This window comes from Chelonoidis abingdonii, chromosome 4 (assembly GCF_003597395.2).
Source record: "Chelonoidis abingdonii isolate Lonesome George chromosome 4, CheloAbing_2.0, whole genome shotgun sequence".
In the NCBI taxonomy this organism is placed as follows: Eukaryota; Metazoa; Chordata; order Testudines; family Testudinidae; genus Chelonoidis; species Chelonoidis abingdonii.
In genome coordinates, this window is record NC_133772.1 from 43,072,113 (window position 1) to 43,097,049 (window position 24,937).

The window sequence follows — 24,937 nt, forward strand, 5'->3', positions numbered from 1 at the left end:
CATTACATTTAAAAATCTCCCCTGCTTGTTTCTGGTGGCTGTCCAGATGGAAGCTGAAAATTGCATGGCTTTGTTCAGAAAAAGCAAGAGACGGCCCTGCTGTCCTGCCTAATATTTTGACTTTCAGTGACAGGTTCTGATATAGCTGAGTATGAACTATTACTGAGTGCATAATGACAGGTTTCAGAGTGATGGCTGTGTTAGTCTGTGTGAGTAAAAACAACAAGGAGTACTTGTGTCACCTTAGAGACTAACATTTATTTGGGCATAAGTTTTCATTGGCTAAAACTCTCTTCATCAGATGCATGGAGTGGAAAATATAGTAGGCAGATATATGTACACAGTACATGAAAAGCTGGGAGTTGCCTTACCAAGTGGGGTTCAGTTCTAATGAGACAATTCAATTAAAATGGAAGTGGGCTATTCTCAGCAGGAGGAAAAATCACTTTTGTAGTGGTAATCAGGATGGCCCATTTCAAACAGTTTAGAAGAAAGTGTGAGTAGGAAGGCCACCCTGATTACTACTGCAAAAGTGATTTTTTTCCTCCTGTTAATAGCCCACTTCCACTTTAATTGAATTGTCTGATTAGAACTGACCCCCCACTTGGTAAGGCAACTCCTACCTTTTCATGTACTGTGTACATATATCTTCCTACTGTATTTTCCACTCCATGCATCTGATGAAGTGGGTTTTAGCCCACGAAAGCTTATGCCCAAATAAATTTGGTTAATCTCTAAGGTGCCACAAGTAGTCCTCGTCATTGAGTGCATAGTGGTTGCTATTTTGGCTTATACAAGCACTTCTCTGCTAGCCTGGAGTTATCAGTAAGCACTTTGAATTAGAGCATGAAAACCATGTATATAGTAGAACCACATTAAGTCTGGTAAAACCTATTTTTGACTTGTATTAGACAGTGCTAATCTATGCCTACCTTACTGTACCTACCTGGGTATGTATTCTGCGTGTATGCATATGTAAGTAGGTCCATATGTGAGAGTGAGCCTGGAGGGAAGTATGTGTGTAGATATTTGTGAGTACTGTGACAATATTTTTCCAATCACACTAGGGCATTGAGGCTTAATTCATTAATGTGAGTGAGCTGGTCAGAAATTGTACCATGGTGCTGAGCACCATGGAAATGCCTGTAAAAATTAAAGCCTAATCCTTTTCAAATGTCACAAGTGGTTTTGGTTTCCCCAAAATGATTGATTGCCCAGCGTGAGACACCTTAAAGGGGCCTGATTTACAGAGGGCAAGTGTTCAGCACTTTCTGAAAATCAGGCTTTTCTATGATATCTCAGATTAGACTCTCAAAGACTGAGGCATCCAAAATCCCTAGCCACATCTGAAAATGGAGGCCTAAACTAAATAGAGTATAAATGCTGTCTGTAGATATTGAGTGTGTTTCCATGGTAATGTCTGTGGAAGGAGGGGGCTGTATTTGTGTACATGCATATTACACTTCTTTTGACGCTGGCTATTCAATGCTGATACTGTGTTCTTGAGAAGTCGACTTAATAACTTTCAGCTTTTTCAAAACTCACTACCCCGTATCGTCACTTGAAAGCCTGGAAGTTCAGAGGCAACTTGCTATGTCTGTGCTGGTTTCCAGTGACTGTGAAGACCCCACATCACACCGTGTTTGCTCATGACACTTTTCTAGCCACTTACACAGTTCCAAAGTTGATGAAAGGCTTTTGGGGAGAGCCAGCAGCATGAGATTTTTGACCCACACTCCTAAACTTACCTGACTGGCTTTAGGTTAAAATGGTGATGGTAAGGAAGGAACTGGAAACCATCATAAAAGCTGACCATAGAAGGGAAGTCCAGCTGTTCATACCAAGGTCTCTGCCTGCATAGTGGCCAGCATCTGATGTTCTTTTCCAGTGCACAATTCTCCTGTTGACTCTAGGACCCCCTATCATAAGCATAAGTCCCAATTCTGAACCTTAGCGTCCAAAATGTGGGTGCCTGCATGAACCCTCCAAGCTTAATTACCAGATTGGATCTGATAGCGCCTGCCTCACTCTGGTCTCCCCAAACCTTCCCTGGGGGACCCCAAGACTCAGATGCCCTGAGTCAACAACAAAGGGAAATAACCCCCTCCCCTTGTCTCCTCTTTATTTCCTCCCCGGCTTCCCCTCCCTGGATGGCCCTGGATGATCACCCTATTTCAATTCCTTGAAATGCAAAACAGAGAGTTCCAGTTTCTTTCACCCTCAGTCAGAGTCCCTGCAAAGGTAAGCTTTGCAACTCTGACACAGAGTTTCCCCTCTCAGCTTTCTAGAGAGACCAATCCTTGCCAGAGTTTCTCCCCTGGTTCAATGAAGATCCAACAGTTTTAAAGGAAAAACTATTTATAAGAGAAGACATTAATGGTCTCTTGTATCAGGTTGCAATATCAGGGTCATCTAAAGAAAATGAATAAACAGCTTATCCAAAAAGATAACAATTAAACAATTCCAGCAACTACATACATGTAATACAAAACATATAAGCCTATTGTTTTCTACCTTTGTCTCAATGGAAAGAGATTGAAGCCTGGCGATAGAAGCTCACTTCTAGCCGAGAGAGCGACAGACAAGAACCACACCAAAAACTTTCCTCCCTGAGCTTTGAAAAATCCGGTTTCCTGATTGGTCCTCTGGTCAGGTGTTTGGTTCCCTTTGTTAACCCTTTACAGGTAAAAGAAACATTAACCCTTAGCTATCTGTTTATGACACCCCCATGTGTTTATTAGATCTGGTGAGACAAGGTGGGTGAGGTAATATCTTTTATGAGACTAACTTCTGTGGGTGAGGCCTTGTCTACACTGCCACTTTACAGCGCTGAAACTTTCTCGCTCAGGGGTGTGAAAAAACACACTGCTGAGCACTGCAGTGTAGACAGTGCACCAGCGCTGAGAGTGCTGGTGCACTGTCTACACTGCCCCTTTAAAGCGTTGAAATTTGCAGCTCCCAGCACTGGTAGTTACTTCCCTTGTGGGGGTGCTTTCATGTTGCACTTGCTAGAGAAGATTTTCCCTGAGAGAGACACAAGCTTTTGCGGTTTGGTGGGCGGGCATCTGGTGAACCCTAGGACTTTCCCTTTCTCTCCTGTTTCATCACAGAATCTAGAGTAATTAGCGATATTAACATAACAAGCACTCAGAATAACCATCCCATTCTTTCTCTCAAGGCTAGGGAGGTGGGGATGTGTGCCAGGGATTTACAATATAATATAGGGGAACAAAGAGAGTTTTCCAACTTAAAAGTTGTTTTGTCGCTTTTGTTCCCCCCCTTCTTGTTTTTATTTTCTCTTCCTACTTTCACTCCTCCTGTCATCTGTCCTCTTCTTTTTTAGAACAGCAGCATCTTTCCTCTCATTCTTTCTCTTCCCCACTAGCTCCTTTTCACTCACCTCTTGCTCTCCCATCTTATTTTCTCTGTGCCCTTCACTCCTCCCATTTTTCCATTCTCTCCACTCTAGGTTCCTGTTTCTCCCCTCACCCACCTCCTTCTCTTCCCCACCAAAGGCCAGCTCTTGCTATGTGTGCTCATCCTCCTCCCTTTGTGACGTTAACCTTTCTTCTAACTCCCACCTCCTGAGAGAACCCACTGTTGCTGGGAGAAGTCTTTCCTTCCTTTGTTTTTCTGCCTATGTTACTACCTCTCTCTCACCACAGGAGACCTGATGGTAGGGAAGGCAGTATTCTCTCTCTGCACCCCACCCCCCAAATGCCCTCACCTGCCTCCACTGTGCCAGCATCTGAACTAGCTCCTCACTGAGATGTGACTTCTTGTGGCCAGAGGCCACACTGACAGTTAGGCGCTAGCTGGTAGCTAGGAGGGAATTCCTATTGGCCATGCAGTATAATCTGCAGAAGCCCAAGTATTAAATCATTCATGGAATAATTAAGGAACTTCTGCCAGGGATTTAGCAACTCTTGTAATTTGGCCGAGTGACAGCAGCATGTGTCATGAATAGCCAATAATTTTCTACAGATTCTTCCATGACCAGCTCCTGCCACAATCAATCAGTGTATAATCTGAAGGTGCTCTCTGCAGGAAAAGAGCTGGATTCGGCTTCCATTAAATGAAAGCTGAGATTAACATTAACGCTTGCATCGTCCCAAACTTCCAGGGGACTGTGATCAAAATCTTTGAGTCCCAAAGGCCTATTTTAACATGTCTCCTGGTTGTCCTTGAATCAGTTTGTTGCTTAAATATGAACTCCCTCTCTTTATGTGGCAAACTCCTTTCATTGTTTAAATCAAGACCTGTATTTAATAAATTGCTCAGTATTTTCATAAGTAACAATTTTTCCCAAGTGCCTTCAGGTGGGTGTAAATATTAGACCACTTCATTCTGTACTGTATTGCGCATAGGAGATAAATAGGTTAGCTTTTATAGAGCGGTGGATGCAGTACACACAAGATTTTTCACAGGAATCTGCATGCAAATGCCTGTGGTCTTCCTTTTCACTGCATGATGACAAGAGAAGTCAAACCTTTTACACTCCAGGACTTATAGTCAATAATGTAAGATTGTCCTCCCCTCCATTTAGAAGATTTATAAGCCACCTTGATGTCTGTCCTCAGGAATATTGCAATCAGCTAACAGCCATCTCTTAATCTGTCAGCCTGCCATCCACTCCCCAACTCCTTCTGCCTACTGCAACCTCCTTTGTAGCCCGAGGGATCACTCAGCTTTTCTAAAGGGCAGAATTCAATTAAAGGCATCTCATAATAGAGCAGCAGCTGATTACTTTGTTATTGAGCAGGGTGGCACATTTAAGACTGCAGCTTTAGGACAGCAAAATCCTGGCATTTTGAATGTGAGAGCAAAGGCAAAGTTAACAATGATATATAAACTTTGCAAATAATTTCCTAAATTTGGGGCTTTTGGTCAAAAATGTTCTAATTAGAAAAGAGCAAAACCATTGGTTCCCTCATCAGTTCATATTGGATTGAAATTGACTTTGTTTTAGTCACAATTCCAAGTGTAAAGATCAAATTTTCAAAGGAAGATGCAACAACAGGTGTATCAAAAATGTAAAATCCAGACTTGCATGCACAAAATACTGTTCCTTGAAGGAATGCATGCTGGGACTGAAGTATCTTTGAATTATGTGTGAACTCTTATAATTTCCATTTAAAGGCTCAGATCAGGAAAACAGTCTCATTCAGGACAGCACTTAAGCATATTCTCAAAGTTAAGCATGTTCCCTTATGTTCATCAAGATGTGGGTTTTACATTTAGCTCTGAAAGTAGTAAGATTTGGGTTTGCTCTGATTCCTTCTGGCAGGAATTTTATACTCTTGGTCCAGCTACTATGAAGGTTGAATCTCCCGTCAGTGTGTAGAATGCAATACTATATTTTTGAGAATGATAGTGCCTGTCTCTGCTGCATTCCTGGGTATCATCTATATCTTCTGCGTCACTACACTGGATTTTTGCATTCAAATATTTTGGGGCATTACCTCTTTCTCAACTATTTTCAAAGTGGGCTGAATGTTTATTTTCCAAAGAATTTCATTGAAATTTTTGAAAAACTTCAATTTTATTTTTGCAAAAATATTTCTAGACTTTGTTTCAACCAGCTCTATAACTAGTGAGATTTTTGTAAATTTTTTGTTGTTGAAAATATTCATTTAAATCTTGGGAGGGGAGGGGGTAAAAATCAGAATGTTGATTAAATATTCAAAAAAGGAGTGTATTGATTTATTTTTTATTTAGCAGTTTTTTGAACAGCTCAAACTGCGTCTGAAGCTTGTGGCTGAAGCACATTCTTCCACTACTCAATCTTCAAACGTTTTTCCTTCTGTTTCAACTTTATTTTTGGCTTCAATGGAACTTTTGGTATCCAACAACCCATCCACTTCTTAGAGTGATGATCCCTGTAAAGAGACTTATTCATGTCTGAAAAGAGGATTTTTCTCTTGTTTCAACCAGTTAGGCTCCAGGAAAGAGTTGTTTTAAATGAAGAAGAGAGGCCTATACTGTTTCTTTTACTGCTACATTGCCACTTTACAGGAGGGTCTAAGGATTTCTGTGGAAAAAGCAGTATGTACTTGAAAGTCTTTGAGGTGTAGGACTTCAGAGGTTAGCAGTTCAGGATCCATGGGTGATGGTTCTTGGCTCTGTGAAACAAAGGTTTTTGTCTGGCTTTTTTCAGAGATAACAAATGACCGGGATGAAATATTGAGTGGGGTAGACTTAAGGATTGGAAAGAATTCAGGGACAACATTATAGAAGGTTCATGATTCAAGGTTGAGAGGTCACAGATCCCAGCTACAGGACTCGATGGGTCTGGTGGTCAGAGTACAGGGTTGTAGGATTGGGTGGAATGGTCAGAGGGTGTTGACATTAGCCTGAAGTCTTGGAGTTCCAATGTTAAGGTTGATTCTGGGACTTGAGAGTCAGGACCCAACATCAGAGTCAGTTTGAGTTTAGGAGTTCAGGGTTCACAAAATCAAGGTACTGGAAATAGACTTAATGGGTCATGTAAACCCCAAGAATTCTGGATTATTCTCTCTGTAGAAATAAAATAGTGATTTCTCCAGTCAGATTTGAAATGCCATAAGTGATAAAGCTCCCACTACTTGCCATTGGAAAATATTCAGCACTCTTCCTTGTTAGGAAGGTTTTTACTGATATTTAGTCTAAATTATCTTTTTTGTTTAATTTCACTCCTTACTCCTAGTTATACACTCAATCACCATGCTAAAAAATTTGGTCTCAATCCTCATCTGTGCCACCATTATATCTGGCATGCTAGTTGTCCAAATCAGGCCCTGACTTAGAGAAGCTGCAGGTCTGCTCTGATTTAATTTATGTCAGCCAAAATGTTCTGCTGGCCATGCTTTGTCCCTGTCCCCATCAGAGCAGATTCTCATTCCCAGCCACAGGAGTGTCAGCAGAGAATTATAAAGTCAAGTAGGGTTCCTTTAGGTCCACTATAAGATGACTTCACAGTTAAATATGTTAGGATCTTTTTAAATGTTTGGCAGAGATCATATCCTTCATTCTTCAGGGCACTTTCTAAATCCTGAGCGGGTTCGGAAGAAATTTTGCCGTGAGCAAGTTATTCCATAATTTCCACTTCAGTTTCTTGCCCCTTCCTCCAAAGCATGTGGCATTTGGCCACTGTAGGAGACATGATACTTGACTAGATAGACCACTGGTCCAATCTGGCAACCCCTAAATTTCTGTGGTTTGGAATCCAGTTGATTAGCCTTGACCAGCATCACAGCTGTTCCTTGGATGGAACCTCTCATTCATTTGAAATGTGTTTGGTTGGTTGGTTTTTTGTTTTGTTTTTTAAACTTTATATCCTAGCACCCAGAGGCATGCTGGTTGTTTCTCAGTCAGGTCCCTTCCCTGAAGAGTTTACCACCTAAAGTCCTGATCTGCAAACTATTCCACATGGACAGACATGCACAGAGCTCCACAGAAGCCACTGGGACATTGGGTAGGGTTCAGGGATTGTCCTGCATGATAAGCATTACAAGATTGGGCCTGAAATATAATGCACCTTTCATCCCCCTGCTGCCTAGTGCTGTATAATTTAGCCACACCTGTGGTTATGTCACAGCCATCTAGTAGGCATAAAAGGTGGGGAGAGGATATGTTCAATAACTGTTAAAAACCTTGTGCTATGCACAGTCTCTCTTCCCACAGTGGAAGGCAGAGGAGTATGTGAGAGTAGAATCCATGTGTGATTTGCTGCATGTTTAATTCCAAGGTGTTCTTGAACAGCACCATACGGAAAATGGAGCTGTATCTCTCAGCTGGAAAGTGATGCGGGTAACAATATCATGGAGGTTGGCGTCTGCTCACGCACTTAGGACAGCGAGGTTGTTCCAGTGGGGCAGTGTGCATTTTTTTGGAAGGAGGGGATGTGGAGAGACTACAGCGGAAATGGCGTGGAGGGCAAAAAGGTGAACAGTTAAATTGGCTGCTGCTTATTTTCCTGCAGAAGGTTTAATAATTTTGTGCAGGAACCTCTTGGAAAAAGCAATGTATAGTTACAAGAAAGAGAGATAGGAGTAAGAAGGTGAGCCGAGGGCCTTCTTTAATGGGATGCCTCTGTGACAGTCCCCAAAACAATTGTTGGAGATCGAACACCATCTAGCCTGTTCCCCTGTGTGGTCCCATTAGTGGTGGCGTGTGCCAACAGGTGGGTTTTTTAAATTATTTAATGTTTTTCATTTGTTTTTGATAATGGAACCAGTGGGTCCTCTCATCTTCCTATCAGTAAGCTCCAGTGACTGCAGAGCAACCTGAGTAAAATGACACCTTACTGACTTCTGCAGCCTCTCACACAGGGCCTTAAAGCCCATTTTGGATTGTGGTGCTGTCCAGATTTCTGCTGCTTTGACTGCCATTGAGGAGGGCTAACAGGAGGAATTGATAGGCAACTGCACCAAGACATTCAAAACTCCTAAAGCAAGAACCTGTTCACACCAATGGGAGAGGAGTGAGTTCTTTAAAACCAACCAGGAGCCTGATCTGTGGCCCACTGTAGTCAGTAGGAGTCTTTCCTGTCACTTCAATGGGCTTTGAATCAGGCTTTTTAGATCAGTCCTTTTCCTCCTTCCTCAGCTGCGCTTTCCAATTCCTTACTTCTGCCCTAGCAACTCCTCTTATTGTCCACTTCCATCTCACTGTCTCTTCTTCCTATATTTCTCTCCCACACCATTCTGCCTTCCCGCTCCCTGCTTCTTGTCTCACCTTGCTTTGTGCTCCCCATCCCCTACCTTCCCTGCTTTCTTCTCACCCTCCCAATCCCAGCTTTTGGAGGATCTTTTCTTGCCTGATAAACATGTGTGCACAAGAGCCTGGAAAAAAGAGAACTATTCCTTAAATAGAGCACCCTTATTTCTTTTTTACAGTCCTCCACTGGTGGACTTCTAATGCCCTGTCCACTCAGGACAACAGGAGGTTTTTTCCCATTGACTTGAATGGGAGCCAGATCAAGCCCTTCGACCAACATTTTCAATATTGATAGCCCAATCTAGATGCCTAGATATATACATAGATTAACAATATGGTAATTCTCAAGATCCCATGTATAAAAAATTCCTGTTGTGCTTCCATAGAGTTGAAAATGAAGTACACTAGTGATACTGTGTACAAAAACCTAGGACTGAATAAACGTAAAACCTTCCAAAGAGTGAGCTTCCTCGCAGACTTTGGCTGGGGTCGATCAGTTAAGGTTCCCTGATCCCCAGGCTGCTTTAACTTACTGCAGCTGAGGACTGGCATAGTGTAACTGAACTTTACCAGACCCCTGACCCCGCTGCTGTGCTCTGACATATCCTCTGGAGGGGTGGAGGAGCCAGCTCTATTCATGCCAGAGAGAAATCTTCTCCATTGCAGCAATTCTTTGCTGGCCAGTTACATGAGATTCTGGCCTGTTATCTGCAGTGCATAAACAAGGAAATTTTTGTTTAACTGTACTGCTGCTGTAATTTATAAACAAGTCTGCTCACAGAGGTGGAGTAGGGACTTTCCAATAAGCTTGAAGCTGTGATTTTTGTATGGGCCTCAAGTAGCTTCAAAGTTCTGGAAATCGCAAAAGGGTCTTTGTCTACTTCCTTCTTTTAAGCACTGTCAGAAACATTGGTGGTCTTTCAAGCAGATGGCCTCGCTATTAATGAGGGCTCTGCTTGAATGATCAAGATCCATTATCCTAGATTATCATCATGGCTTATCATGCATGACAATAGTAATTTCTGTTGTTTCTGGCTATCCGAGTTTATCAGCGTGAAAGAGAATCAGTGCAGGATTACAGTGCTCCCATTGTTTAATTCTGTCTTCACTAACTCCTGCTTAAGTTCTCTACCATCCTTCCCACTAGGTTCTGTTATGTTTTCAATCTACTGTAATCAGATCATAAGTGCCACAGAGCAGGGAATTTGCTTTTTTTAGCGTTTCCTGGATTCTAAAGTGTCATGAACACAAATGGCTTTACACCTTAAAAAAATAATAATAAAAAATTGAGCCAAATGAAACTGTAAATGATTCACTTACTCAGATTATGAGGAATAGAGTTGTTATCCATTTATGACTTGAAAATGCAGTCAGATAGATACACCTACAGGTTAAAAAAACAGTGCTAAAGACAACTATGAGCTTGGAATGCGCATATCTGTTGAGGCCGACATGAATGATCTCAGTTGTGGCTTCCATAACTCTGCCTTGGCGAGACTTTTCAGATGAAATAGAAATAAGTGCAAAATCATCTTTTTCAAACAAATGGTTATTCAACTGATAGCAAACCTGGAATTTTGAGGACAGTTACAGGAAGTTTTATTAACAGGTTATTTACTGAACAATCTTTGCTGAATGCTTTAGCTAAATTGATGGCTACAACCATTCTTGGTGCTATTCTAAACACATTAACTTTCCAATAAGCCTTCAGTTGACTTGCTTAGGCTGCCTAAACACTGATGTTCAGAGGCAGTTTCCCTTGACAACCTTGGGCATGACAGGGATGGGTAAACCAAGAAGGTAGACAGTGTTGTCTAATACATATAAAGGAGGATTTTATCTTTAGGTACATTTGGAATATAACTAACAGCACTGGGAAGGTGCAATTTCTGACTTGGAGAAGGTAATAAGGATGTGATTTAGTCTCTAGATGAGACAAAGAACTTGAACTCTAAAATTTCTAGGCAGAGTAAAACCCCAGTTGTATTTAAACATATTTCTCACTGGGACAGCCTGACCAGGCCTGGGGGCCACAAGGATGGGAGGGAATCTCAGAGTGGCAAGCATCCAATCTTGATCCCATTTAGAATAAACAAAATTCCAGTTTGTGCGAGAAATACTGCTCAAATAACTTTGATGTCGCTGACTGCATCTCACTTTGTAGTAGTCTCCCAATCTGCTGACATGTCTAAGCAGGCTCTAATTAGAGGTGTTTCATCCAGAAATACAACTGGAAACAAGAAGAGGAGTAGTTTCTCTGGCTCCAGCTTCGAACTGAAACTGTGTACTTCAATGTGCTTGGAGAACTTAATAAAACTGTTACACTCCAAAGCGTTCGAACTGGAGATTTCCTGTAATCTAAAACTATTTCATCAGCAGTGATCAGGAGGGACCGTCTCAATCTGAATCAGAGCTTCTTTCAGAAATACTGCTCCAACAATAGCACATGCATGGTTTGCCATGTTTATAGAGCAGTCTGACTGTGCAGAAAGTCTCAGTAACATGAACCTCTTTGCAGTGAGCAATCTAGAAAGCAATCTATTGACCTGACCGCACTTATGCTGATGTGTGTGCTTTTTTGAAGCCTTTAGAATAAAGGCGGATACAAATCCATCCCAGGGACCTCTTGTCCAAATTGCTCAATCCATTTTGTGGTAGCTCCAGTCTGTCAAGGTGCTTAGCACATCTGTGGTTTTCTTACAGCACATTACTAACAATATGAACATAACCACTCAAACAGGACATTAAAAGGCATCCTGTTTGCTGAACTGTGAATACTACCTTGACTTCTCAGCACCTAGTGGGAAACCCGAGGAGGCTAATCATTAAGTTTGAGGTAATGTGATGGACCAGTTACTCCCCTTCATTGCAACTATGCCACTACCCTGAATCCAGGGATCAAGAGAGAACAGTGTAATGGAAATTAAGCAGACTAGTTCTGCAGCATCCATTGCCCCTTGCTCGAGAAAAATCCAGGGGTGAAACTCTGGCTAGATTTATATCCGTAAAACTCTCATTGACATCAATGGGTACAGAATTTCAATGTGGTGTCTCAATCTCACATTTTCTTTGAGTTGCATTTTATTTTTTATTTTTGTCCTTACACTATATCTTCCTTAGATGTAAAACTTCCCCTCTTCACTTCTTCTAAGAGTTTGCACCACATTTTGAACTGGATAGGAAAAGCAACGCAAGACTAATATTTTTCAAAGCTCAGCTGTACAACCAATTGCAAACAAATTTTCCAGCTAAAGAAGCAAGGTGTCAAGTGATTCATTTTCCCAGGCCCAATATTGGTGTAGTCTGTAACTAAAGTCTCCTACCCTAACATAGCTCCTTTTTGTTGGTGTTTATATAGTGCTTCCGATACGCACCATGAGATGGTGCTTTAGAGGAAGAATGAATCTGCTCTCTATGCAACTGTGACCATCATGTACCAGCCAACATGGCGGCAGCTGTACAATGTGTTCAGCAACAAACAGCTGTGAACAGCTGGACTGCTGCACTTATTGAGGGATAGTTCAGTGGTTTGAGCATTAGCCTGCTAAACCGAGGGTTGTGAGCTCAATCCTTGAGGGGGGCATTTAGGGAACTGGGGTAAAAATCTGTCTGGGGATTGCTCCTGCTTCAAGCAGGCAGTTGGACTAGATGACCTCCTGAGGTCCCTTCTAACCTTGATATTCTATGCTAGGATTGTTGGCATGAGTGCATGACATTCTGAAAAGGACTGTAGGGGTAAAATTTATCACCAGTACAGAATGCTTATGAATATTCAGCCAATTGACTGTTGAGCTGCCTGCCTAATGCCACTCTTTTGGAAAATAACTATGGTCTGATCACAGATTGTTCCATTGCCACTGGAGGTGCGTAGAGGTTTAGGGAGTTCTTTAATGATCCGTGCAATGTAAGCACCAGTTGATGCTTTCTCGTCTCACTGATGGTTCAGGATACACTGACACATCACTAAGGTAAACAACTAGCAGCTTTAGAACCTGATCCAAAAATAATTTAAGAGTTTTTCCATTGACTTTAATGGGTTTTGGATGAGGCAGTGATTGACTACATCCACCTAAACTGGAAACCTCAGAACTAACTAAACTTCCCAAAGTATCTTCTCCAAATATTTACTAGATCTTAATATTAACACTTCTGGATTCTTCAGAAGTTCCCTGGTCAGTAACAGAGAGAGGATCTTTCCAGGACCCTTAAGCCAAGATTTTCAAAATGTAGGAACCTAAAGTTGACTTTCAGTGGGTGTTGAGTGCTTAAGTCCTTTTGAAAATCCCACTCTTAAAAGTCTCACTTGAGGCTCCTTTAAAAAAAAATCTTGGTCTAAGTTATTAAATACTTATCTTACTAAACTATAAATAAACATAAAATAGCATGATTATTGTATAAAATACAAATTACATATACAGCACCATAAACCTACACAAGACTATGCAAATATAGTTAAATACATTTTCTGTCCCAAAAATATAGTTCATAGAGGTCATCTTAGTCCCAGACCAGTTCTATATCTGTGTCTAACACTTGGGTTGAGAAAGTTCAGAAAAAGTTAACACGCTTCATGGCATGAGAAGCAATTGGCTTATATGGCTCTTCCTTCTCCTCTCATTCACTTCTTTGGCTTGTCCAGAAGTGTAAGATATTAATGGAGTGGGTCAGGAAATGAATGGAAGATTTTTTTTCCAGGATTTTTGTTTTAAAATGTCTTGTGTTTTTTTCCAACAAAATAGGAACCTTTTCACGAGGATTTGTTTTGTTGAAAGGCCACTAAATTTGGGAAATGTAGACCAAATGTTTGGACTAGCTCTAGAAGTCAGTATTAGAGGGCAGGCCAGGTAAAGGATAGTCTATATAGCCACTAATTACTATCTCATGTCAGGCTGCCAGTTGGTCATCTCTTCCTTTATGCTCACTGTTTGAAATCTAGTCTTTCCACAGTAGCATGTCTGGGACTAATATATAGGAAGAGCAGGACTGTGGTGGCACTATAAAGTAGTAATACCGAAGTCACAAAATGACCAACCTCCCTTTTACTTGTCTGTCTTTGACAGGCAGACAGAATGTGTGTCACATGGTGCAGGTGGCAATTTTTAATTTCCTGGGAACATCTTGTTTTACTGCATTTGGCAGTTTTATATCTTCATCAGACTCTTTATTAGTGCATTGGTGAGTCTCTTTCTAATCATACCTGTTACGTTAATTATGTTGTGTGTAACAGCAAAGCCCCATCACCCCAAGGAGATTACAGGTATTCTGTGGATTAGAACCAAAGATCAACCAACTGGACTACAAATTGTCAGCTATTCCCTCTGCAACTCCCTGAATTCGGTGGCTGTGCTCTCATGAAATTCTCTCATCTACCACTTGCTTTCAAAGGTCTATGAAGCCATTGCTACATAATTAACAATTTCCTTAAAAGGCCCCATAACAATAAAAAGATGTCTCAAACTTCCTTCATATCTATTCCCTGTTTGATACTTTTGGAGAAATATTTTGATACATTGCCTGAAACCTGAAATCCATACTTGCTATGAATTAGGGCCAAAATGAAGTCATCTTTGCTTCTCCTACCTCCTCCTTGGTTATAAGCCCCTGGCAGACACTTTGCAGTTGGAACAGCCATGCAAAGAATGTGACAGTAACGGCTGGCTAACGCTTTCTAATGATCCCTGTTTCATCTCTGAGCTGCAAAGAATAATACACACTGTCTTTTTCTAGGTAACTTTCTAAGCAGAACCCTTAAGACCTGATGCAAAACCTTGCTGAGAGATGGGTTTGCAGCTGCACTTGTTCCCTCCCCTTCCCATTGTGTCTGTGTTACTGATTAATTTTCGGTTCTAAGTGCTAAGCTTTGTCTCAGACTCATTCAGATCAATATTGGAAGAAAAAGAGAAAATGAAAGAAAGAAAAAGAATTTTATCAGCTCCCTGCTAGAACCAAGGGCAATTGAGATTTTTTTTTCTTTTGAAAGCTGAACAAAGGTTGGTTGAGATTTCTGGAGCTATGAGATTTCATATTTTCAGTGAATATTTAGGGCCTGATTCACCACTGCATTACTCTAGTTTTACACCAGTGAAAGTCCATTGATTTAGAATTGAGTTACTTTTGTGTTATACTGGCATAACTATCTACCTAAGGTACTTATATGGCACCCATTATCAGAGTGTTTTAGTATCTCACCATCATTAATATATTTATCCTCAAAACACCCCTGTGAGCTGTGGAAGTGCTATTATCCTCATGCTGCAGAAGGCAATTAGAGGCTGTGAATTCCACTGAATGGCAGGGTACCTAGGAGTTAGGCATTGCATTCTTGTGTGGATTTAGCCCTAAGTAACTTGTACAAGGTCACATAAGAAGTCTGTCAGAGTAAAGAAGGGATATTCCTTAACCACTGGACCATCCTTCTTCTCTAGATTACATGGTAGTAAGTTAGGCTGTTTTACTCAAACAAAACACCTTAGAGCTGGTCAAAAATTGAACATTTTTCAAAATGTTTTGGGAAGTAATTTTGTCAAGACTTGTAGTAGAGCTAGGTAAATATTTCAAGTATAAAAATATTGGTGTATAAAAACAAAGGCCTTTGTTCATAGGGTTTAATGATGTCACATAGAAGGGAATGTAGGAATTAAATATTCAGTACAATACGCATGTTAGTCATGTAACTAAAATTAATTGTAATTGAAACTGAACAGGTAATGTGCCATATATTATAGTGAATATGTACATCTTAGTACTAATTCCAGAAACAGCTGCAGTTTTATTCCATGGAAGGTATTCAAAAAATGTCCTCCCTAGAACTGTAGGAACAATCCATTGCTGGTAAAACAAGAAATGCAGTTCAAATTCCTCTTGTCTATATATGAGTTTCATTAATAGATCGGAGATAGCCCTTTGTCTGACTGGCTTTATTTGCTAACCCACTTTGCCTGGGGGAGTTCCTGTGTTTGTACAGTGCCTAGCAAAATGGAGAGTGACTTGTCTGGTCAGATCCCTATCCTGGACATGTCTTTTTTTTGTAGGTAGAAGATGCCATGATGGATGTGTATGATTCTGTGTACGAGGAAGTGAGGAGGAACTTGTCCAGCTTCAGGAGGCAGGAACTAGCTACCATCCATGAAACAGTAAGTTGCTTCTAGTCTTGGTGTATCCAGGCTCAGGAGATCTTGCTCCAGGGTGTCTTTACACTGGCTTCAGTTAGCTTTGGATGAAGCCTATATTCTTCTGTTGTCCGGACATCCCAAACACCATAGTGTTTTTTTCTTCTTTAGGTCACAGAGCTCCTGCTCAGTTCTTCTGTGTCCACTACTGCGATTGCTTTTCTGGGCTTGGCATTGCTAGGTTTGGCTGGCTGAATTAGCAGCAGGATGAAAGGATTAGTAGGCGTTGCACAGGACTATAGATAATGATAAACTACAAATATTAAGATTTTTCCAACCCATTGTGCAGTGATGACCACGCCCTCCAACACACACCCACAGTTCTCAGTGAGGAGACCTGGGTTTCTGAGCATCCCATTCACCCAAATACCAAGAGGTAATTTCACCTCCCTGAGAGAGCATTTCACACCACAAACCATGTAGTCCCTTTGCCATTCCGTGCTGATTCCTTAATGGTGTCTGCGTAGTAGCCCATATCCCTGAAAGATGGGAGCCCTCCCACAATGTTGTTGTTGTTGCCATCCCAGAATCAATATCCTGGGGGTGCTCCATAATGTGAATGTGATTTGCAGGCACAACTTCAACAATATGGCCAACTGAAGGTAAATTTCCCACTGTGGAAGCATCAGGACCAAACAATGTCTCTTTTTGGTGGGTTTTTATTTCCAAAGTTTTAAGCTGCTAACGTGACAAAGCAAGTTGCACAGCTCTGAGGAATCCTGACCTTGCAGTGCAGCATGTAGATATAAAGGAGAGCTATTGCCCCAGTTCTGTGATGCAGTAGGTAGATTAATGTGACTGCACTGAGCCTAGGGATTGCTTCACTTAGTGTGTGCAAGATGAGATAACAGTGGCAGACAGAATGTTTCCTGTGGAGAGAAACACAGGAGTCCTTTACAGACAGCTGATTAAAGGAAATGCCATACCTTGCACAGCAAGGTCTGTTCGGATAGTGATCTAATGTCATGCTGTGGGACTAGAGGGGAAGGTCAACACTGCTAATTTGTTTCTGGACTCCTCCCTCTAGCTCTGTATTTTCTGTCCTGATTTTTCAGCAGAGGGAATGGTGGATTAACCTATGTCTCTGTGAACGGACAAGCTAGGGTCTAATACAAAGCCGACAGTAAACGTAAAGACTTCCACAGGTTTCAGTGGGGTATGGATCAGGCCTTAAGACATTTAAATCTCTGTTTTTAACTGCTATAATGATATATTTATTTATAATGCTACTTGCCCTCTGCAGCCAGGGGGTCATGAAATCCTGGCCCAGAGTAAGGAAGACAGAGAAAAACGTTTATCTCCCCTGGATTGCAGCAGTCTGACAGAGAGAAGGTTGGTAAGAGAAGAGGAACCCAGGCAGTGGTGTAGTTTTTGTTTCTTCTGTTTCAGTTTCTGTGCTGTGGAAAGCAGTCACCCTTTGGAGAAACAGGAGGCATTGAAAATGAGACATGTTCATCAGAACATATGGGCACAGCCAGAGAGGTAAGGGAATAATGGAGGAGCCATTTGTCAGATGTCAAGGATGACCCATTAGCTTTTTAGCTGCTAGTTAAACTAGCTCAACTGACCTAACTTGCGGGGGAGGGGAGAGGGGAGAAGACCTAAATGACTACATGTGGTGCGGAGAAGCGGTGAATTAGGGCTTCACTCTTTACCTTGGTCAGCATTTTCAATCCCAATCCAGCCCTACAACTGCTGCAGATCCCTTGTTGTTTCCTTCTCTCTGGATAACTGGATTGACTGGCATCTACATCAACAGACCATTAACTTGAGTCTTTTGTCTAAACAGCAACCAATAGCGCTGTGGGCCAGTGCAGTAGCAGGATGATCATTATTCCCAAACTCTTTCCATGGAGCTACTGACAAGACCTTCTTCCATCTTACCTGGGCTCCAGGCTCCCAGCTCAAAGCCAGTCCCCCTCGCTCATACCAGCTGCCTCCATTTTCATTGCACCATTGACCGTGTCTATTTGGAACTTTCTGAGCCATATTTTCACTTTCATTTTTTCCCTACTATTGAAGGGAAACTCCAGGTGTGATGAGAGAAATGGTGACCTTTTGAGGGATAAAATGAGGAAGGATTACCGCCCATGTCCCTTGCCATCACGCCTATTCCTACTTACTGGCTGCCAGAAGACACCTCCTCAGTTGTATCCATTAGAAGAAGGGCATTGATTTTTTTTTTTTAATTAGAAATGCAAATTGGCATCTTGCTGGCTGAAAACAGCAACTAGAAGAAACTGCAATGGATTGGTAGTTCCCTGAGCCACAGATACAATTCTGTAGCTGTTCCTTCACCCGGTTTGACGCTTGCAGCTCTAGAGAGCCTTGAAAATGCCTGATCTCTTCAATTTGTCATTTCTCAGAAGCTTCTTTTCTTGTCCTCTGACCTTGCAGTGGACACATGATGTCATGCTTCTGTGTGATGTCAGATGCCTATCAATCCAGTCAGACATCTCTATTTGCAGTAAAATTATGAAGTGTGAGAGGTATTTTGCTTGCGGATAGCAACAAGCTGAACATGCAGATTTTCATATGTAAATTATACATACTACCCTTTTCCAGGGTATTAGAGAATTACTAAGAATTCACTGGGAAATACCTAGCTTCTAGGAACCCAGAAATCTCTTTTTTTCCATTCAAGAGCATAAACCACTTTTCAGTAAGCTCTTCAATTTTTTTTGAGGAAGCAAATAAACAGAACCAATACCAGATGATTGCTGCCATGAGGCTGTAACTTGGATTTTTCTCAGTAGATTTGCCTGGACTGTGTAATTTTCTTCTGTTTGACCAGTAGTGCTAATTAAAGTTGCCATCTTAATATGTATACTTGTCCTAGGAGACAAAATGATTGTGTTGCTATGGTTATGCAAAGACATCATGTATTAATGCAATGTCCTAACACATAGTGTATAAATTCAGAACTTTTTAATTATCCTGCTGATCAATGTTCAGGACATGGAACAAATTCATGATGATACAGGGTACCATGGGAAGCAACCTTTCTGATTATATCTGCCTTCTGAAAACTGAATTCTGAAGTGTAACTTAGGAAACAGGCTGCAACTGATAATAAAACGGCTGTAGGAAAAGAAGTGAGGGGAAGAAATGTCGCTGTTGTGTGGTGGTGCAGGAGCAGGGTGTTTACATAGCTATTTATGCTTTGAATTCCCTCCTGCTAATAGTAAAGGGAGATAAACTGCAGTGATGCATTCTGTAGAATTTATGGGAATGGAGGAAGTGATCTTGTGTCCTAGCAGCTGCTGCTCATTTTATCTTTGGGTTCAATTCTGCAACGATCCGAGTACTCTGGCCTGATCTAGCAAAGCATTTAAGTAAGTGCTTAACCTGAATAGTGTGTCTCTCACTCACACTCACACACAGACTTCAGCGGGACTGTTCATATGCTTAAAATTAAGCACTAGCTTAAGTGCTTTTGCTAGTTCCAGCCAGAGTGCTCAGCATCTTGCAGGATCAAGCCCTTTACTAGCATCGCATTTCAGACTTAAACCACAGCATGTCAGAAGACTTGCAACAAACATTATTGTGCATTTCACATGCCTTCATTCCATCTTCCTTTTTCTTTCCTCCTTTTATATACACACGCTCTCTCCCCAGAAATCTTGAAATGTATTTTACCTGGTGCGATTCCAAAACTATCCCCGCAACGCCAGGTATACTGTAGGTAACTGGCTATGGAGAGCACAGTAGGGCAAGAGAACCAGGGAGACATAGACCTCATTCACTACCAAGCCAAGGTTCCATGTCTCAAAGTATAACACAATCTGCAGCAGTGCACTGGTGCCAGAATTCAGGTTGCATACAGTGACAGGTAAATTCAAGAACGAGGATTTGCACTATTGCTGCAGCTCTCTGTGCTAGTTGAGGAGGAGGAAAGCAGGATAAAGCAAACCTAACTCTGATTCCTGTTGTTTAGGCAGAGGCTGTCTCTAGGATACAGGGTCTGTAAGAGACAGGGCTTGGAAGCTGCTTCTGCTGTGAGGGATGATGATGATGTCTGTCAAGCAGAGAGAGATGGGGAAGCCTCTGCAGAGATAAAAGAGGTGAACTCCTCCAAGCTGCCACTGTACTTTCATATAATATCTGTCATTTCAGGATTGCCTCCAAGAGATCCAAGACTTCCTAAAAAAACTTATGGACTTCGTCTCTGCGCTACTGATGATCACAATCTGCTTCATGGTAGCTATCTTTGTTCCTTTGGTACCCTAATTTTCTGAACAAACTGAGGGAGGGATAGTTCAGTGGCTTGAGAAGGCAGGTCACCTTGAAAAGCATGCGTGCAGGAGACAGGTTTTTGGATCTGGCGGTGATGAGCCAGCAGCATGAAGTTCAGTAGCAAAGGAAATAACCCTGATGTGATTTACCACAGAGACTTGTGGAGAAGCTATCCAGTCTCATGGGGTAGATGCCAATAGGGCTGCCAGTCAGTCTGAGGAATCACAGCCAATTCTCTGCTGGAACAGGCTCGCTAAATTCCTGGCAGCCATAGGTTCTGTGCTGAGCTTGGGGAATAGGTCTGGAAATTGGCTTCTTCAGAACTTGAATCCCACTGTCAAGGGTGTTGAGTCTAAGCATTTTGTCCTGTGGCTGAGGCTGTGCCATATTCTAACCACCACATGATCTAACATTGCTTTGTAGTGTTTAGAGCTGGTCAAAATATTGTCATCAAACACTTTTTTTGACCAAAAATATCTTGTCAACCAAAGGAAACATTATCACAGAAAATATTCATCTTGGTCAAAATTTTCCAGTGTTTTGATGGAAAAACCAAAATAATTTTGGTAAGTTTGATTTCTTTGAAAACTTTTACCCAAACCCTGATACTTTTACCAATTTTTTTTTACAGCAAATTTTTTGTTAAAAAAAAAAAATTGAAAACTCATCATGGAAATTGTCTTTAAAAAATAAAAACCTCCCAAAATTAAATTTCCTACAAAAAAAATAATTGGCAGTAGTAACCAGCTGTAATGTTACTGTTAGATATGCAAGACAGCAACTTCCTGCAGGAAGAAGTTGTGGAAGCTAGACTGTGATACATAGGAGGTCAGCTGCCTGCCTTCCAGCTGAGGCTAGGTATCAGATAATAACTTGAAGATCATCTGGTATTAGGTGTGCCAGCAAGTAGCTCAGTTGAGCTGGAGAGCTGCAGGGAGTAGGAAGGCTGCTGCTGAGGACAGAACCCAGTTCATGACACTCTCTGGCAGATGGCCTGTGTAATCCTGTGGGGAACAGGCTAGGAAGAAGGAACCAGAAACTTGTCTTGACTCCCAGGCATTCTGTGAAGTGTAATCCTGTGGGGAGTAGATTGGCCCCAGCAGAAGACCCCAGGTCAGGAGAAAAGACAGGATTGGTGTGCTGAACAGTGTTTTGTTTTTGAATAACAAACACTGAAGTCCTGTAGAAGAAGGAGCAGGAATCCTGTGGCTGGCAAGTGTTGCTGGTGCATGGGCAGGTGAGATGATAACCCACTGCCTTACAGATATGCAGAGGTGCATCTAGCCAGTGGTTGGAGTATGCTGTTAATAGAACAAGCATGTTTAGTATTTAGTCACCACTTGGCAGACACAACATACATTAATTACCTCTACACAAGGGTCCTGCACATGTAATAAAACATGCCTTCAGTCCTGTTCCATATACAGAATATTAAGTTTCACCTGCTCTAATAACTCTCCAGTTGACCTTCAGTTATTGAAGCAAGATTTTTCTGACCAGGTCTGTACGTATAGTTGGGTTTCAGACTTGTCACAATCACCCTTAAATCTACCCGGGCTCACCATGCAATGCGGAGCTATTATATCTAACTTGCTATACATGAATGGATGACCTGGACCTAAATACATGGTTGTAATACATTCAAGGGGTTGCCTGGACTCTGTGAATGCTGCATGAGAGCAGCAAGAGTCTCCAGAGTGAATCACACCTGCCTGCTGACTCCTGCATTGAATACCAGTTTGTCTTTTAATAATGATGGAATAAATATTTGCTCTTTTTTAAAGTTTACTGATTTGCCCAAAATGTTAGTCTTAGCTATTCTCCTCTGAATTGCTGGGTCAGATGATGGAAGATCAGCAGTGGGTAGAGCTCTGATACTATTGCAGGAAGATGGCACATGTAATTGTGGCCTGGGAGCAGATGATGCCTGACCTGCTGAATTCTGATAGGCTTAGAAAACCTTCTGCTTCAGGCAATTAGAATACAAACATAACCATAAAATTACAAATCATAAAGGTTAGTGTGCAGCATTTCTATTTTAAACTTTTATCATTCTGTTACGAACAACCGCTAAGCATTCTGACTTATAACAGTTCCATCCAGGGTATTTCCTGATGCATAGAATTACATAGGTATATAAAATTCTATCACTAATATTACGATGGTTATGTTGATTCTCAGTGTAGATTAGCTCCTCCCATGGAACTATGCATGAGACATACCAGATGCATTATACAATGTCACATCTTGGAATATTTTGGGTAATGTTTTTCACAGTTTGGGTATAGGAAAAATCTCACTCCAACTCTACTGAAAGAAAGCTGTGGCTTTTATTTCATAGCTGTGAAATGGCAGCTATCAACTAGGACTGGTTTTGAAGAATATGGTAGGAGGCACCTCATTCTATTTCTAAAATATTTTTACCATTACGATTGCAGGATGCAAAAAGAAGTGTACGGTGGCTGCCTTAGTTACTGCAGGTGTTGCTATCTTCCAGCTACCAATGAGCTCTTCAGAAATGTTCAGAAATCAGACTGTACATTCAAAGAGGCACTTTCATATTAAGGCAAACTTTTATAAAGAACATATAGTTACAGCCTCCATTATTCCCCCAGCAACCTGGCTTCTGATATGTTGCCCACGTAGGTTCTGATACAGCCTTCAATTATATGATCACACAATACTGGGCAATGTGATGTACCATTCAGCAAATTCGTATACTACAGTACAAAGGAACTGCATTCTTTTGTATGCTCAGAGGCACACATGTATGTTATATTACTCCAAACAGTACCTACTGAGATTTTTATTTTTCAATCAAAAACTACTGTAGTGCAGACAGGAGCAGACTTAACTTGGTTGTGGGAATCTGAATCCTGAATTTTCCAACTTATTCTCACTTCTGATATTATGGTATTGGAACTGAAATTAGAGCCCCATTGTGCTAGATGCTGTATATAACAGTCTCTGCCCCAAATAACTTAGTCTAAGCAGACCAGACAGAGGATGGGAGAAAGGAAGAACCATTATCCCCATTTTACAGATGGAAAATTCAGGCACAGAGAGAGTGACTTTTCCTGTGTGACCCTGGGATGTCTGTGGCAGAGCAGAAATTGAACCCAGATCTCCTGAGTCCCAATCAGGTGCCTTAACAATGATATTTTTTCTCTCTCTCTTGAAATTTCAGCCTTAGCATTTCACAGTAATGTAACTTTTTTGGGTATGCAACAGCCTGATACAGTAGCTCAGAGATACGTGTGAATTATGTTCTCTGTATGTGTGTGTATCAGTACCTTTGCACTCAGGTGAAGTAACAGCCAACCATCAGTCCTGATATTTCATTCTTTGCCTCTCTGATTCCTTAGGTTTATGGGATGATTTTAACTTCATTCCTCTGGTTCTCCATCCACTTCAGCAACAATCTGGACCGGAGAGGCAAATACATTTTCAGAGAGACCTAGAAAACAGTCATCCAGCTTCCCCACCAGAGCAAGGATTTCTAACCCTTGAATTGGAAAACCATCTGAAAGTTCTCCACAGAGTTCTCTGAGAAGCTGTGGCTAGGTGACAGGAGCTGGGCCTTGGTACCTTTTATGTTTCTCTTTACCGCATTACCTCCTCCTCTGCATTGTCAGCTGACTAGTGGGAATGATCATCGGGCAGCACAGGAGAGAAAGATGTGACATTTTCTTTAAAGACAGATGGACTGTGACAGGCAGCCAACTGGGGAATCAGGGCCATGTAGAGACACAGATGGGCATCTTTAGCATTGGTGTGAGATGAGGATGGTAGCAAGGAACCAGACAGCCACTCACCCAGAAAACCATCGAGCCCAGCTAGCTAAAAACCAAACCCTGATCCAATTACTTCTGTCAGTGCCTGAAAACAGACCGCTTAAAACTCCGTCAGTGTGCCAAAACATACAAAAACTAGAATACCAGCAAGAAGAAAAAAGAAGTTCAGTTAATACCCCTCATGCAGGAAAATGTCCTCTCAGCTATAGCCAAAACAAATGCCTCATGATAATCAGTCCCACCACAATTCATGGCAAAACAACCACTTACATTCAACACACACACACACACACGGTATGTTTATACTATGGGATTATTCCAATTTTACATAAACCGGTTTTGTAAAACATTGTATAAAGTCAAGTGCACGCGGCCACACTAAGCACATTGGTGGTGTGCATCCATGGTCCGAGGCTAGCGTCGATTTTTCTGGAGCGTTGCACTGTGGGTAACTATTCCATAGCTATCCCATAGTTCCCACAGTCTCCCCCACCCCTTGGAATTCTGGGTTGAGATCCCAGTGCCTGGTAGGGCAAAAATCATTGTCGCGGGTGGTTCTGAGTAAGTGTCATCAGTCATTCCTTCCTCCAGGAAAGCAACGGCAGACAATCATTTCGCGCCCTTTTTCCCTGGATTGCCCTGGCAGACGCCATAGCACGGCAACCATAGAGCCCATTCAGCCTTTTTTTTTACTGTCACCATATGTGTACTGGATGCCGCTGACAGAGGCGATACTATATGAGGGCTTACACAGCAGCATTCATATTGACCTTTGATGAAAGCAGAGTGTTCAGTTGTTCTGTAACGTTTGCTGACACATTGTAATTGGCAGTGAGATGACAGTTATTGTCATTTCTGTATGTCTGCTGTGTCATGATGCTCCGGCTGAGGCAGCCGGGGAAAGCACAATGAGAATCGACTCGAGTCAATCTCCTTTATGTATTAAAATAGAGTAGTCCTGCCTAAGATATGCCGGTCCGGTTAAATCCGAAATGAAAGCTGCATGCCATAAGGGTGTGCCTGCACAACCCACGTGCTTCA

General features: G+C 41.7%; 1 protein-coding gene across 5 annotated transcripts in view; it reads left to right on the forward strand.

Moving 5' to 3' along the window:
• The window catches only part of TSPAN32 (tetraspanin 32), a 75,825-nt gene that overhangs the window by 33,672 nt on the left and 17,216 nt on the right, over positions 1-24,937 (forward strand). For 4 of the 5 annotated variants that reach the window (XM_075065096.1, XM_075065097.1, XM_075065098.1 and 1 more), the window contains 3 exons: positions 15,729-15,830; positions 17,256-17,348; positions 19,983-20,066. In XM_075065096.1, coding sequence (XP_074921197.1) covers positions 15,729-15,830; positions 17,256-17,348; positions 19,983-20,066 — 279 coding nt within the window. Of the gene's footprint in view, positions 1-15,728; positions 15,831-17,255; positions 17,349-19,982; positions 20,067-23,467; positions 24,032-24,937 lie in introns of those variants that run through there. The other variant, XM_032770423.2, reaches the window with a different exon arrangement.